General features: G+C 38.8%; 1 protein-coding gene across 6 annotated transcripts in view; it reads right to left on the bottom strand.

Annotated features, from left to right (window-relative positions):
* FNIP2 (folliculin interacting protein 2) overlaps positions 1-14,731 on the bottom strand; it is a 49,828-nt gene that overhangs the window by 7,265 nt on the left and 27,832 nt on the right. For all 6 annotated transcript variants that reach the window (XM_079307537.1, XM_079307533.1, XM_079307535.1 and 3 more), the window contains 9 exons: positions 14,658-14,729; positions 13,931-14,060; positions 10,341-10,542; positions 9,694-9,782; positions 8,704-8,850; positions 8,395-8,564; positions 3,923-5,237; positions 2,983-3,139; positions 1,329-1,529 (listed from right to left, as the gene is read on the bottom strand). In XM_079307537.1, the coding sequence (XP_079163663.1) occupies positions 1,329-1,529; positions 2,983-3,139; positions 3,923-5,237; positions 8,395-8,564; positions 8,704-8,850; positions 9,694-9,782; positions 10,341-10,542; positions 13,931-14,060; positions 14,658-14,729 (2,483 nt within the window). The remainder of the gene's footprint in view (positions 1-1,328; positions 1,530-2,982; positions 3,140-3,922; positions 5,238-8,394; positions 8,565-8,703; positions 8,851-9,693; positions 9,783-10,340; positions 10,543-13,930; positions 14,061-14,657; positions 14,730-14,731) is intronic.

The following is a 14,731-nucleotide window of genomic DNA, read 5'->3' on the forward strand; positions in this document are numbered from 1 at the left end:
TCAGTCTGAAGTGGTACAAAGACATCACCACTTGTCTGTCATCTGGTCTCAAATTGGGGTCCTTCTTGTTGGTACCACAAAACCCCAAAAATACTTATTCATCTGAACAGTAACTGCATGTAAAGAGAGATGCATTCCTAAAGGAAACTTCAAACATACTGCATTGTGGTCATCTTGATATAAGTACATCAATACATATGTTTCTATGCAAACTTAAATCAATAAAAATAGTAGTATGAAACAGTCCCACCTCTCCTAAAATTTAGGAACACTTAGCTTCAATGGACCAACATTGTTTTAGCAGAACTGCAAAATCCCCTGACAGAAGGATCCAAGTGTCTCTAACAAAAATTATGAAATTACTAGCATTGTCACTTCACAGCTCCTTTTCATAAGAAAATACAAATAAAAATCCTTGAAAATCATTCTGCCTCCAGACACCTCCCAAACCACACAAACCATATAGAAATTGCATATACAAATCCTAAGGTAAAACTGAAAGAACACTTCAGTTGGAGAAGCAACTACTCAGTTTAAAAATGACAGGATTTAAGGTTCAGTTGTGCTCATGTTAAGATAAAACTTCAAACACAGTTGCCTATTTTTCAGTGCCCAGAAGAACCCAGAGAAAACACTGAAAAATGCACCCACATATTCTGCCTAGCATTTGACTTGAAGAACTTAGTGTAATCAATACCACCAATTTAATCCAAAAATGTGTCAACCAATAATATTTAGAGCTGTTAGGGTTTAGTTCTATCTTCCTCTTCTATCTGCTGGCAGTCATTACACAGGATTCCTAAAGAATTTCTCAAGGCTATCTGCTGAAGGACAAACCAGTTCTGTTTATTAGAAAAGGGGTGAAAAAACACTCCATTCTCTGCTCACCAACAACCATGTGCTAAAAATTGAATTACAGTTACTGTAGTCAGATTTGTAGGTAATTTTGTCACAATCAGCAAAACCAGCGTTACTGATTTGCTCTGATGAACTCCACTACAAATGAGGACAGGAAAGGATGCTGTGGGATAGGAAGTATGTAACATGACAAAGTTACATTCCCTGCTGCAACCCACCCATTCCCAAGCATCTCATCCCATCAATCCTATGGAACCATCAGCGAAGCTGCCCAAGACAGCACTTGCTAAATGTAAATTTATCCACTATCCATTACTAGACTGCAGCATGGATTCTTTTCAATATGTTGTAACAGCTCTGCATTATATCAGGCATTAGTTCATTGATATTGCAACACATTGTATAGAACTGTTTACTATCTGAGGTAAACAATTTCCATTAGTTTCAACCTTCAATAAAGAAATACTTACAAAGTCAGCTGGGACGTTGAGTTTGTAAAGCTGTAAAATAGACTGCAACAGATTGGATACTTGACTCGAAACCAGAACATCCTTGCCTAACTTCACACTGTCCATCATCTTTCTCTGGCTTGTAGCTACTTGTACATTCCATTTATCTGTGTCTGCAATAATGCAGACAGCTTCTGCTATGGGCTCATCTAGCACTGGATGCTGCAACAGAAACAAAATACAATTATGTCATACTTTCATATACATTTCCACAGTTCAGTCTGAGCTTCTACTTTTATTCACACTGATGTAGCAAATAAGAAAATGATTCAATGCATGATTTTTTCCATTAGGGAACCAAAGGCATCTCAGAAAATGACAAGGAGTACCAACTTCAGTGTCAAGATTTTCATTCAGCAGCACCAGAACTGCCAATTTGATCGAGACATTTAAAAGTCACTACTCCATTTTATTTTTCTTCATGCATTCCCCCTACCCTGAAGAGATTAGTTTCTTTCAAACTGACAAGTATAATAATTATACTGATCCAGTGATGATGCAAGTACATTCAGTGATTCAGAGATGTGAGGGATTTTACTATGCACAATCAAGCAGGAGGATATTAACAGAACAGCTAGGGTTGGAGGAGACCTTTGGAAATCCTCTAATACAATCCCTTGCCAATGCAATGTCCCCTGGAGCAGGTGACACAGGAACAGTTCCAGGCAGGTTTTGAATGTCTCTAGAGAGGGAGACTCCATGATCTCCCTGAGTAGCTGGTTCCAGTGCTCTGCCATCCTCAACATAAAGTTCTTCCTCAGAAGCTGAGGTGGAACTTCTTCTGTTTTAGTTTATTTATGGCCATTGCTCCTTGTCCTGTTGCTGAGACCCACTCTCTTGACACCTGCCTTCAGGTTATTTATATGCATCAATGAGATTCCCTCTTGGTCTAGCCTCCTCTGAAAGATGTTCCAGATCCCTAACGATCTTTGGGGCTGTCCACTGGACTCTCTCCAGTAGCTCCTTACCCTTCTTGACCTGTGGAGCCCAAGACTAGACACAACACTCCAGATGTGGCCTCACTAGGGCTGAGCAGAGGGGTAGGTTCACTTCCCTTGACCTGCTGGAATGCTCTTGCTAGGTACCCCAGGAGAGCACTGGCTCTTCTGGCAACAAGAGCTGCGCAGGCTCATGGCCCACTTGTCATCCACCTCAGAAGAGCCAGCATCACACCAGACCAATCTGATGTTGCTTAAAGAATATCCAGACACACACATCACTGTTCTGGATAGTACAAGCAGTCATGCCAGCAGGATGATTCTTAACTGCCACAGAAAGAAGCTGCTGACAGCTACTAGAAAAGCATTTTAAATTGCATACTGAGGTCACACAGTTATTCCAGTGAAAGGTTAGTTACAAGTTTTATAATTTAGGAGTACCTACAGTAGAGAAAGAGCACAGCAAAGTTCTTATCTATATACAATTACCTTCTGTAGTCAGTCATTTCTGCTACAGACTAGTATCATACAGGCCTCAACAAGACTTTACCTCAGAAAGGAAGACATGGCAGGTGTGGTTGTTCAGGTAAATAAAAAAAGTAACTGACTGAAATAACCTGCTTCCATAGATTTCAGTAATATCACAGCCCCTATTCTGACTCAGTACTTTAACTCACATGCATTGCATGAAATAGATCTGCTAGTAGATACTGCTTGAGTTTTTCATCATTATTTATTCCATGAAGCACTAGATCAGGTATATAAGTATGACAGTAACCACCCAGAAGTGATCTTCCAAAGTTTTTCACACATTGACTGCTGATGGTATTTGACCTGAAATACAGAAATACAAAGCAGGTAAGATTCTTGCTTGACAAACTGCATTCAGATTTTACATGAATGCAAAGTCATGCCTGCTTCTACTGCAAATAGTAATCAACAGTTGTACTCAAAGTATACAAAATTTCACACCAGTAAACATCTACTCTGATGGTCTTTGAAACAAGAATTTTAAAAGCTGAAATTTAGCAATATATTGATTTCTTCAATCATGAAAATAAACATTTATAGGCACTAGAGCTTGTAGGATATACGAACTTCATGTTCTGCAGCTTAAAATTTTGCTAAATTTGAGTTTTCTTCAATTCTCATGCTTAAGGTAAGTCTAGAAACTCACCTTAAGCACCATATAACTCCATGTACACCTGTAATGCTCAAAAATTTTCAAATAGCATGCCCATGTTTATCCCAAATCTATTTTTGACTTAACAATTATGTCAAACTTAAACAGTTATCTTTTTAAACAAAGTTTTGCTTGTCCTCAGATGTTCTATCTACATCAAATGTTTCAGTCAGCCTACATAAAAAGTTTCATCACTTTTTTTACTAGGCATTTGAACTCTACTTTTTTCATACAATGTGATTAAACCTGTTCTGTCTCCGTTTTTTCGCCAAATCTGCTTAGATGAATTCTAACCACATCACTGTCTACTACTGATTTGTTTGCAAGGAACTCAGTCAAGAACCCGTAAGATTTCAGACTTGAAACTTTAAACAACTCCAAAGTAGCTACAGCTTTTGACTCCATTTAGTTCTAAATTAATCAGACTTCTTTACCTTGGCAAAGGAAGTTCCACTTCTGCAAATTCTTCAAGTCGTTTGCTGATGTTATCATGATGCACTTCATCAGGGATACAACAATCACCTTCTTCATCACTAGCTCCAAGAGCACTGTCTGAACTCTCATTCCTTGGAATGTCCCCTTCAACTCTGAAGGGGGTTTTCCTTCCAGAATCCCCATAGGGGACATCTTTAGCACGTACTTTAGAGGAATCTTGTTTGACAGCAAAATGTGCTTCTACGCAGTCAGAAGAACAGTTCTCCAGATTGCCAGAGCATAAAGTTCTATTTTTTTTCATGTTTGTCAATTTTACAGTTTCTATGTTATTTGTGGGCAAAAGCAGTTCACTAGATATTGAGTTAATTAAATTCACTTCAGCTCCTTTACTTTCCATATGTTGGTTAAGTATACTTTCCTTCTCCTCACATGGTGGGATTTGTGCATGACCAACATTACTGCTGGGTGTAAAGGTAGCTTCACAACCATCTTCTTGCTTCTGAGAAACATCCACAGTCAGATTTGTGGAACTTGAGGCACAATGTATCACCTCTGGATTTTTAATTAATGTGTTCAGATTTTCCTCCATTTCTCTTCTATGAGTTTCTAAGTCTGACTCTGGTGATGCTGAACTTCCAATCTGAAAAGTGACCTTTTCTAAGTGTGAACTCCTGTGGCCAGACCTTTCAGGACAAGGTAGGGCAGAAGACCTACTAGAAAACTGCTTTTCCACTTTTCTCTCATTCTGATTCTTGTTCTTCTTTACATCCATCACATCCTCTAATTTAGTAGATGATTCTTCAGAGTGGTAGGATATGATTCCTGTATCAGTGACAGTTCTTTTCCTAACATCAGCTGCTCCTTTACAGAAATTGCTAGTTAGACAGTCAACAGATGTTTCAGAGGTCTGACTGTCCTTTCCTATAGTTTCCCTCTTTTCTTTTGAAGAGGCTGGGACAGCCTGAGTGCTTTCTGGTTCACGCACCCACTCGGCTGTACTATTGTTTTTACTTCCATCATTCTTTGGAGGTAGGATTGGAGGCACAAGAGCAGGTTCGTTTTTAACAGTGACAACCACATAATCAGATTCCTCTACCTCTCCCTTTTCTAGTGCAGTTGTGATCTTGCTTCCATTTAGCACCTGCTCTCCTTCCCCAGCCTTCTCACTCCATGTCAGGTGATTTTCCTGCAGCTCAGAGCACCGGATGAAGTAAGTTAGAACATAGAGCAAGCGCTGCACCAACTCCTTGCGCTTTCCAACAATAACAGTTCGAGTCAGTCTAACTGGAGAGCCTATGGCACCATAGAGATCACCTACAGGAAAGCAAAAATTTCAGAGATTTATGGTGAGCTGTAATGTGATCTATACTGTTCAAATTCAACAAGTTTTGAAACAGCATTTGCTATGGACACAAAGTTAATTTCTTTCACAGTAAATTCATAGAACTCTTAAAGAGTAACAAAGGAACTCCCCTAATGCTTCTTACGCCTGGCTTTTGTCCAGAAGGGTTTTTGTGAGGAATCAGCTGCTATTACTTATTTTCTGTTAGGAGCCACTAAGATTTAAATTCACACAATGCTTAAAAGACAGTATCACCTGGAAACTGACAAGAGGAAGCAAAGAAGAACATAGATACAGCAAAACTCTGAGGCCACCTATACTAGATTCTATTTTTCTACTCATTTTCTTTCACATCAAACTTTTTCTGTTTTAGTGCAGTGGCCTCTTTGTTAAACATAGGCATTTTTATACAGATGAAATATTAATTATGTTTTTCAGGACTAAGATATCAAAAAGGAAAAAAGGAATAAATATTAACTGAATAAATGAGATTCAGAAAAAAAAAAGGCATGTAACCACCTTATGGAGCAAGGCACATACTGTGTATGTGGGAGCCAACCTCAGTCACATGAGCACTTGACTTTGGCAGGGGGCAGCAGAGAAGCAGAAAATCAAAATACAACTGCAATATGAAAGGCAGGTGCTCCTACATCATCTGAGTCCTCCCAAGAACTACTTATTTGCTATTTAACCTGAAGAACTGCTTTTTAAAGAGAACTACATATCCTATTTCCAACGCATTTCTTTGGGAGAGCAGCAATTAGCTGCTTATAATCACCTATCAGCTAAAGGGTTCCTACTCCAGAGTTCTGGGAGAAGTAAACACAGATACCCAGAAAGGGAATGTTCACATGCCCTATTGGTCAAAGACCAGCTAACTCAAGAAGTGTCTAGACTATTCCTAGGATGAATTAACCCAATTGTCTTCACATGGCACCCATCAGAGAACACTCACTAAATTGTCTTTGCTTAACCAAACTATGGCTGATCTCACCAGCACATGGAAGACAGCCAGCAAAAGCTCAGTTTTTTTAAGCTACCTAAAGTGTGGAAAGCAGACTACTCTACCTTGAGGCTTGGTAAGCTATCTGCTAATCCATCAGACTTCTTTCAGGTACTAAATCCTTTCTCTGAGCTGCTCAAATTCTGTTCTGGACAGAGCTTGCCATCAGGATTTTGTACTAGACCTCAAGGAGCAACTATATTAAGAATTATAAACAGAGCTTCAGAAGTTTTCTTCTGAGGGCAAGGGGGCCTCTGGTTTTGACATTAACAAAGCAAAAAAAAAAAAAAAAAAAAATCTCAAAGAGCACATTTATGTACAGCCTCCTCCTCATTATACAGAACATAAAAGGAATAAGGCTCACAACTCCATTCCTACAAAACAAGGATCAATGACACAGTAATTCCACAGCTCTTACTGTCTCCCCTGCTAAGATCTGCTATTTCCCACAACACCAGTCACGCACTGTAGAGACTCCTGGGTGGTGCCATCACTGCTGCCATCTTCCCTCTGTTAGGGACACCACTGCAACCAACCCCAGAGCTGAGCAAGCCAGCAAATTCACTTCTCAGGGACCAAAAGTGGGCTTCAGACTCCTCAATTCATCTTAAAGGCTGGCAGGTCACAAGGATAAGCAATTTGGAAATTAAATTGGAATACATTGTTTTACTTTTGAGTTGAGCACAGTTGCTAAATCAGATTTAGGCCTCATGTTCATTTGCATAATTGGCTTTTATATAAATACTAATAAGACAGTGCAAGTCAAAATTGTGATCTTCAAAACATACTAATACTTGTTAATGCCATTACAATTAAGCTGTTGTTTAAGAGATGGTCCGTTTTTATGATAGAGGGACTTACATTTGTATTAGTGTGTCATTGCAATTGATATGTAATGAAAATACATGTCTGAAAGTGGAAAGACAGGTACATGTACTTTGGAGTTTTTAAGCACCAAGACTTGATTCTTTGTTTTTCCTCCCTCTTCCTAAAGGAGACCAGCAGAGGGCAACATCTCACTTTCACAATCAGTTTTTGCAACCACAACAGTAACAGCTTTTTGAGCTTTATAAGAATGAAACAAAATCAGAGAGCACTTTGAGTTCAGGCACTGAGAACTTGGCAAGACAAAAAGAGAAACAGACTCTTGACTAGTCACCAGGGGCGAGTCCTGGGAACGACCACAAGAGCTACTACTGAGTTTATGCCTCCAGTCCAGCTGGTTTTTCTAACTCCAGGACTGGCTCTATCCTCAACACCAGGAACACACTTCTAATTTTCCCTTCAGTCTAACCTCTGCACAGTGTTTAAAAGAATCTTAAACCAGGAAAAAATTCACTACAACCACATGGCGAAAGTAGCAAATCTTTCAGAGAGGTCTTCAGAGAGGCCTGAGACAATTAGGAAGAAACACCACCAGCATCACAGAGTCACATCATTGCCTCAGCGTGCACATGTTATTTTACATGGCAATATAGTGTATCAGCTAAAGTGAAGGGCAGTCTCATGTCAGATTTTCATCTGCTGCCAAGAAGAGGAGGAATTTTCACTGACAGAACTACTTTCTCAGATTTCACTCACCTACTCATTTGACATCAGTTATATAGTGCCTTGTATGAAGATAATTTATAACCTATAAAACATTTGTCAGAGACCAGCCTGAGGCACAGAGCATAGGAAAAATATCTTGCTCCAAGCTCATTCATGTAGCAGTAAGTGAATGGAGGTACTGCCAGTTGCCAGACTTCTGATCTATTGTCCTGCTCTCTATCCTAGCTATGTGAGAATGAGACAAAGGGAGGTAGTCAATTTCAACTGCAGGTATCTCCTCCCAGTCCAGCCTATTTTGTCTCGTTCTTTCCCAAACTGCTCAAACCATTCACAGCACTTGCACCACCTTAATACTTCTGTAACAAGTTAACCAGACAGTGTAACAGAGGATGTCAACAAGGAACAAAAAAGCAGGATACGCAACGAGGTCTCCAAATGCTCTGACTAATCAGTCAAAAGACACCTATTGGTAGCAGGAAATGTGACCTGGATTACAAGTAGCCCTTATCTAAAAGGAGTGAATGCACAAAGGTGCATGCTACAGAAAAATTTGAAGCTTTCCAAATCATACTGACCCAGCTGTGCCCAGAGAGGGTTATATGGGTGGGATTTTGCCAGCATGTTCACAGACTGGGATGTGCGCTTCTCAGAGAAGGCCTTGATGGGAGGATGGTCAACTGGCATCACTGTTGGGACCCAAGCCAGGTGATATGTCAGCACTGCAGTCAACAAAGCAGCAAAGAACCTAGGAGGAAAAAAGTAAAAATAGCATGTCCAAAGTAATGCCAGAAAAAGAACACCCCATTAAGTGCTTTAACATATTCACATGCACTGAGAAGCACACAATTTTTTTTCTTAAGAAAAAAGGAGTGTGGGAGGCTTACTGATTTTTGTTGATCTGTTCTATCAGAAATGTAAATTCTTTAAGAAAACGCTGGCATAGCTGATTCTTTTCCAGGCTGCTGGACATCATATTAAGCCACACAGGCTCTGCAATCCTTGGAACAGAATATAGGTTCCAGATGGTAACTCTGCTCAAAGAAAATTCCCAAAGTGTCAGTGCTAACATTCATATTTCAATTCTGCAAATAAATATAAGTAGTCGCTTTCCTCTTCTGTTGTCCAGATTTTTATTTGTTTGAGTTTTTTTTTTGTAAGATCTAGGAGACTCAGCAAAGTGGAAGAGTTTTAACTCTTCCTGTGATTACTAGTGTCCAGAACACTAGTCTGTTAATTCATATTATCAGGGTCTTCATATGAGTTACGTATTTCACTTCCCTTTGTTTTGCATTCCCATGTGAATTTTATTTGGACAAACCATTCAGAAATAAGTTTGAGGGGAAGAAGAACCCATTCTATTCATTGCACAGATTTGTTTCTACATTCCATATATTACAGAAACTCCATTCCATTAAAGACTCTCCTGGGCTGACTCCTCAGCCTTTGAGCATTCCTTCCTTTCTCAAGTACAGAGAAGAAAGCTTTTGACAGCAACTTACTTGCTAGTTACATTGTTCAGCATCTATGGCTAGGAGTAGACACACTGTCTGACTGAGTACATCAATCCACACAACTGCACAGGCATCAGCAGAAACCAGCTCTCAATGAAGTATTTAGACTTTAACTGACAATCCCAGGAACACATGAGTGCAACAGAACCACTTGCATTCTCATTTGGAAAATGCCTGAGCTGGTTTTGCTAAAGTTTTCTGAAAACATTTACGCAATAACCAATGCAGAAAATGCATTCACACTAACTTCAAGACTGTCTAAGATACAAGACCTTATATTCAGTTGCTTATAACTGAAAGCGACATATCTTTCATGGGGCATAAAAAGTGCTGTCCTTGTAATTCAGAATTCCATCAACTCACCTGAATTCTCCCAGGGCATCCATGACACGGCTGATATAAACCTGCACTCTCTGGCTGGATTCTGCTATTTTTCTACATGAGATCATGGCCTTGATTAAGAGTTAAAGACAAAACAGCTGCTTAAGGGATTCACATTCTTCATCTTTTTAAACTTCATTAACATGTCAAAATAACTAAGATCTAGCCCCAGTCCTATACAGCCACTCAGGACAGCAACAAATGCCAACCTCCCTCCACCTCATAGGAGACCAATCCCTAATATTGAACAAGGGAAGAGAACATTTCTGAGAGTAAGACAGCAACAAATTTTTTTTTTCCTCTCTTTTAGATATTGCATGGAAGGACAGAGTACCATCATTTTCACAGTCTCTAGGAAGTCAAGAAAACCTCAGAGTGAAATATGGCAAGTAGGAAAGAAAAACCACCCATAGCATAAAACTCTCCATTCTAATTCTGTCTAAAAAAGAAACTGCACCTCTTTCAGCAAAAGTCGAGTTCCTACACTGGGCTCAAGCTCAAGACTGCATGTGTAAGAAGGGAGGCAAGCTTGAAACCACGCACCTTCTCCCACTCTTCATCTATCAGATTCTAGAATACCTCATTCTGATTGACATTTTTCCACATTATGCCAAATTAGTATTCTGTACCTTTTCTATTGCATATTTCAGCTTGTTCATGTGAGATTCAAAAAGAGGAAAGTGAGAGAAAAAGAAATCCTGGAAGTTTCTCTGGGCTTCTTCTTTTTCAGGCAGAGAAAAGATTATGCTGATTGCAATTTTTTTCCTTCGAACCATTGCAGGATTGGAGCTGCAGCTTTCATCAGCCATACTAAACATTTCTTCAGTGGACCTGCAAGACACATTTGTTAGGACAGTTACCTGTGTACTGAGAGATAATTTATCTTCTATTCATAGTTCTCTATACAGTAGAAGGTAATTGATTTGTAGGACTCCTTTGACTGACTACATAAGGCTTGGCTGTCACATGTTTCTGAACAAAGGATACCTGACATTTTGATGGATAAGTCCTGTACTTGTTCAAACAGGAAGAAGACAATCCCCAGGGAGGCCTGGTGTGAACACTTCCTCTGAAACAGAACTACTAGATTTCCTCCTGGATCTCTCTTTAAGGGAGATGAAGAAAAGGGAACGGAGATACATTACACAAAATCATAACCAAAAGGTTAAAGGTAACTTTGGAGCTGTGAACTGCATCCAGCACTCAAGCTCCTCTCTAGGCACTCAGCAGCATATCTGTGATGCTCTTGAATCTGGACTGTTGCTCATGAGGGAAGCTGGGAAACATATAACTTATACTACCTATATTTTTCTGGCATCTTAAGATGGATTTCTGCACTTAACCATACAAAATAAAACTTCCTATTTTTACTAAAGAGAAAATGTCACCACTTAGTAATTACTGTGAAAACAAACTTAATGCCTACAAGTACATGTTTACTGAGCTCAATCTGTATACACTTCAGCTTAGAAAGATTTGTTTTCTGCTTAAAACTATAAAAAAATACCAGAAAGAAAACCCACCCACCTAGTGGCTATTTTACAACCATTATTATTTCCCTAAGTTCTGTTTATTTCCTTAATAGTTCTGCCACACTTTTTCCAACCATTATGTCTCTTTGCTATCTTACACATGGGTTGCTACTAGGATCAATACTGCTCAATGTTTTGATTATCAGCCTGGCCTATGGATCAACATGTGCCTTCAGTGTGTTTGCAGATAATGTCAAATGTGGGAAAAATGGTCAATCAAGGGGACAGCAGTGTCCAGAGAGGCTGTGGAATCTCCATCCTTGGAGATTTTCAAGACTTAACCAAGAGTCAAGTTCCACAGTCACCTGATATGAATTCCAAGCTACTGCTTTGCACACACAACTGATTTGGATGATATCCACAAGTTTCAGCCCAGCATAAATCTTACTGAGATTATACAAATGGGTGGCAATTCCCTCACTCTGTTCTATGATAAATACTAGCCTTGCAGTGCTAGAGATGGATACTGCTGGATTTACAAAATGGTTTTTATTTCTTGCTTAAAGAGTCAGAAAAAACACCTTTTATATATTCATATATAATGTATATACTTAAATAAGTAAAACAGTGTGGGCAAAATTTTTGTGGGAAGGAACTTCAACAGATTAAAACCTACTGAGAAATTACAGGAGAAAAGGGAAAAAAAAGACAAAAAGTCATGGAGATATTCTGAGCAGCAGAAATAATCTGGAAATAGCTTGGTTTTAGAGCTCCTTTTAAGTCAAGACTGCAATACTAGTGAGTGGTAATTAAAAGTTTTAAGTCTTTTCATATCAGAATTATCTTGAAATGGAGTCTAGTATTTATAGAACACTATGAAGCAATTAACAAAAGACTCAGGGCTAAGCATTCATTCTTAGTCCATTCTAAAAATAAGTGGTTTACAGTTTAATTGGTTTTACAAAGTTAAATATACAAAAAATTCTCATCACAGAGGTATGAGTCCATGAATACAGGATAAAATACACAAACCCCAGCAAAAAGCAGCTTGTGGGAAAACAGAATTCAGGACAAAAACATGACTTCATCTGAACTTCAGGAACTTGCATACAGAGACAGCAATTCCCAAGGAAGTTGGGAAAGGATGGTCAGTCAGCATCTAAAACATCACAAGCTTTTGTACTGCTTCCTAGGAACAGAAACTGAGGAATTTAGGTCTGAGAGAGAAGCCTTTTCAAGAAAACTGCTAATCCAGCTTGCTTGTCAATCAACTATGTAGAGTTCCAACTAAACATCTCTATTTCTTTGAGCTATTTGCCTAAAACATCAGTCACAGGGACTATAGAATCTTGGCTGTAACAACCTGGGTGCAAACTCTATGGAACTGAAGTATTCAACCAGAAGCCTACTGTCTCTCTAGCAAGTAAGCAGAAAACAAGCATATGAAGTGGCTTTTTGGCTTAGAAAGAATCCCATTTCAAAAACAGCTCTAGACAGTGAAAAAAACTAATGTGCTGTTTCCACTATCTTTCCCCAGTACAGGTTCTCCAGTGTGGGAAAAAACCCCCGCTCCCAACAGCAAGTAAGCAGCCCAAAGAGGCTACTTTCCTCTAAACAATTTGTAACTTTCAGAACATTTCATTTTCATTGTGAAAATCTCGCTACTTCTTAAACTGGGCTGTAATTGTCTTATTTGCCCTAGATGTATTAACCCTTTTTACATGGGCTCCTCTCAGCCTTATTTCTTTAGGAAACTAGGCTAAAAAGCACTTCAGTTTACTCAAAGCAACCAGTTTTTTCTTAACTGCAATCTGTGATTTAGAAAGCATGACTGCTACATCAGTACCATGGCACAACTTTTCATGTTAAAAATTATTCAACTAAGAATATCTAGAAAAAAGCTGCAAGTGTTGATTGACACTAGGGAAAGAAGTCTTTTCAAATGAAGTTTAATTTTTATTTTTTACTCACAACATATTTTAACTGGCAGCTTTTTATGCTTCTCTTATCTGAAAAGGGAAGACCAAATAGCATTAATTTCTTGTAGGTCTCCACTAATTCCATTCTGTCTCTGGGTACAGGTGTATGAGTACAGAGAGAGGATAATCAAGAACCATTTGCTATTTTGCAAATGACAAGGGAAGAATTTGCTTATTAGCTATGAAAAGTCTGCTGCATTCCATGCTTTGTTATGCCACTGAGCTACAAAAACTAATAAAATTCCAAAACAGAAGCCAAGCTTTTTGATCACAGCTTTTTTTTCTTCCTGTTTTGGCAGAAGTCACATTAGGAACATCCTGTACCAGCCAAGAGAGTCATCATGGGCTATTAATCAAAAATTTCACTAACTGCTCACTAGTCAGACCTCATCATAATATAAAGTCATTATGGCAGCAGTGCTGTTACAGTCCCTTTCATCTCAACAGGATGCTGTGCTCCTTCAGGAACAGTTTAATCTATTTTGCAGAATATGACTTCATACATAGCCTGTACATTCACACCACATTGATACATAGCCTGTGTATTCAATAAAAATAATTATATTCCAAATTGGGCTTTGAAGTTCACTTTCAGTCAAAACTTAATCGTTTTTCATATTGGCAATCTTATGTAATATTCACAGAAGACAGACTGAGTCAAGAACATTTAATAACAGGATTTGTACTTCTAAAGACATGAGGCTTAAGCTCTGTTTAGCTTAAATTACTGTTAAACAGTTGTTGCAAGCAGGAAGGTGCTACACTCACCACCTTGGAATAATTCCATTCTCTAAACTGGTTGTCTGACTTCGGAGCCAACGACGTTGGTAGCTGCTAGAAGATGATGATGAAGAGCTTGGAGATGGAAAAGGAGTAACCAGAAGACTGCTCAGAGATGCTATGAAGAAAGCAAGAAATCCCACATACAATGAATCACAAAAAGTGCTGGTGAAATATTTTTCTTCATACTCTAACAATTTCTCACAAATACTGCTCTTGCTTGCTGACCTTTTTCACACAACACACTTGCAACAGGAGAGACAATTACTTTGAATAAATCTTGCTGCTTGAGGACATTCATTATAAAGTAGGAGATCGTCCTTATTAAAACACTAAAATGTATTTTATTCTCATTAAAAGTGTTCTCTCCCAAGAGTTGCTGCACTCCTGTTACAATAGACAGGACAACTTCTGGTCTTCATTTTCCTATTCAGCATAAAAAACAATTTCTCTTCCTTTGCTATATTAAAGGCTCCAACCTATTCTTCCTCCAAATTATAAATCAGTTAAGAACCTAGAATATGGTGATTGCAAACAAAGAATATTACAAATATTTTTGCATGAAGGGTCAGGGCAAATGCAGAAAGCCAGCCACATAGCAGATAAAAACAATTATGGATTTACAGGTCATGAGGTGTCTGTATTTCAGGTGAATCACTACACCAAAGAATTGTAACAATTACAAAAGCAGGCAAACAAGATAGACAGCAGATACCTGACCGAGCAATGCCGCTGTCTCTGTCCTCATTTTGTCCTCTGCTAGGCATATCAACAGGTGTGCTGTGTGCT

This window comes from Erithacus rubecula, assembly GCF_903797595.1.
Source record: "Erithacus rubecula genome assembly, chromosome: 5".
In the NCBI taxonomy this organism is placed as follows: Eukaryota; Metazoa; Chordata; class Aves; order Passeriformes; family Muscicapidae; genus Erithacus; species Erithacus rubecula.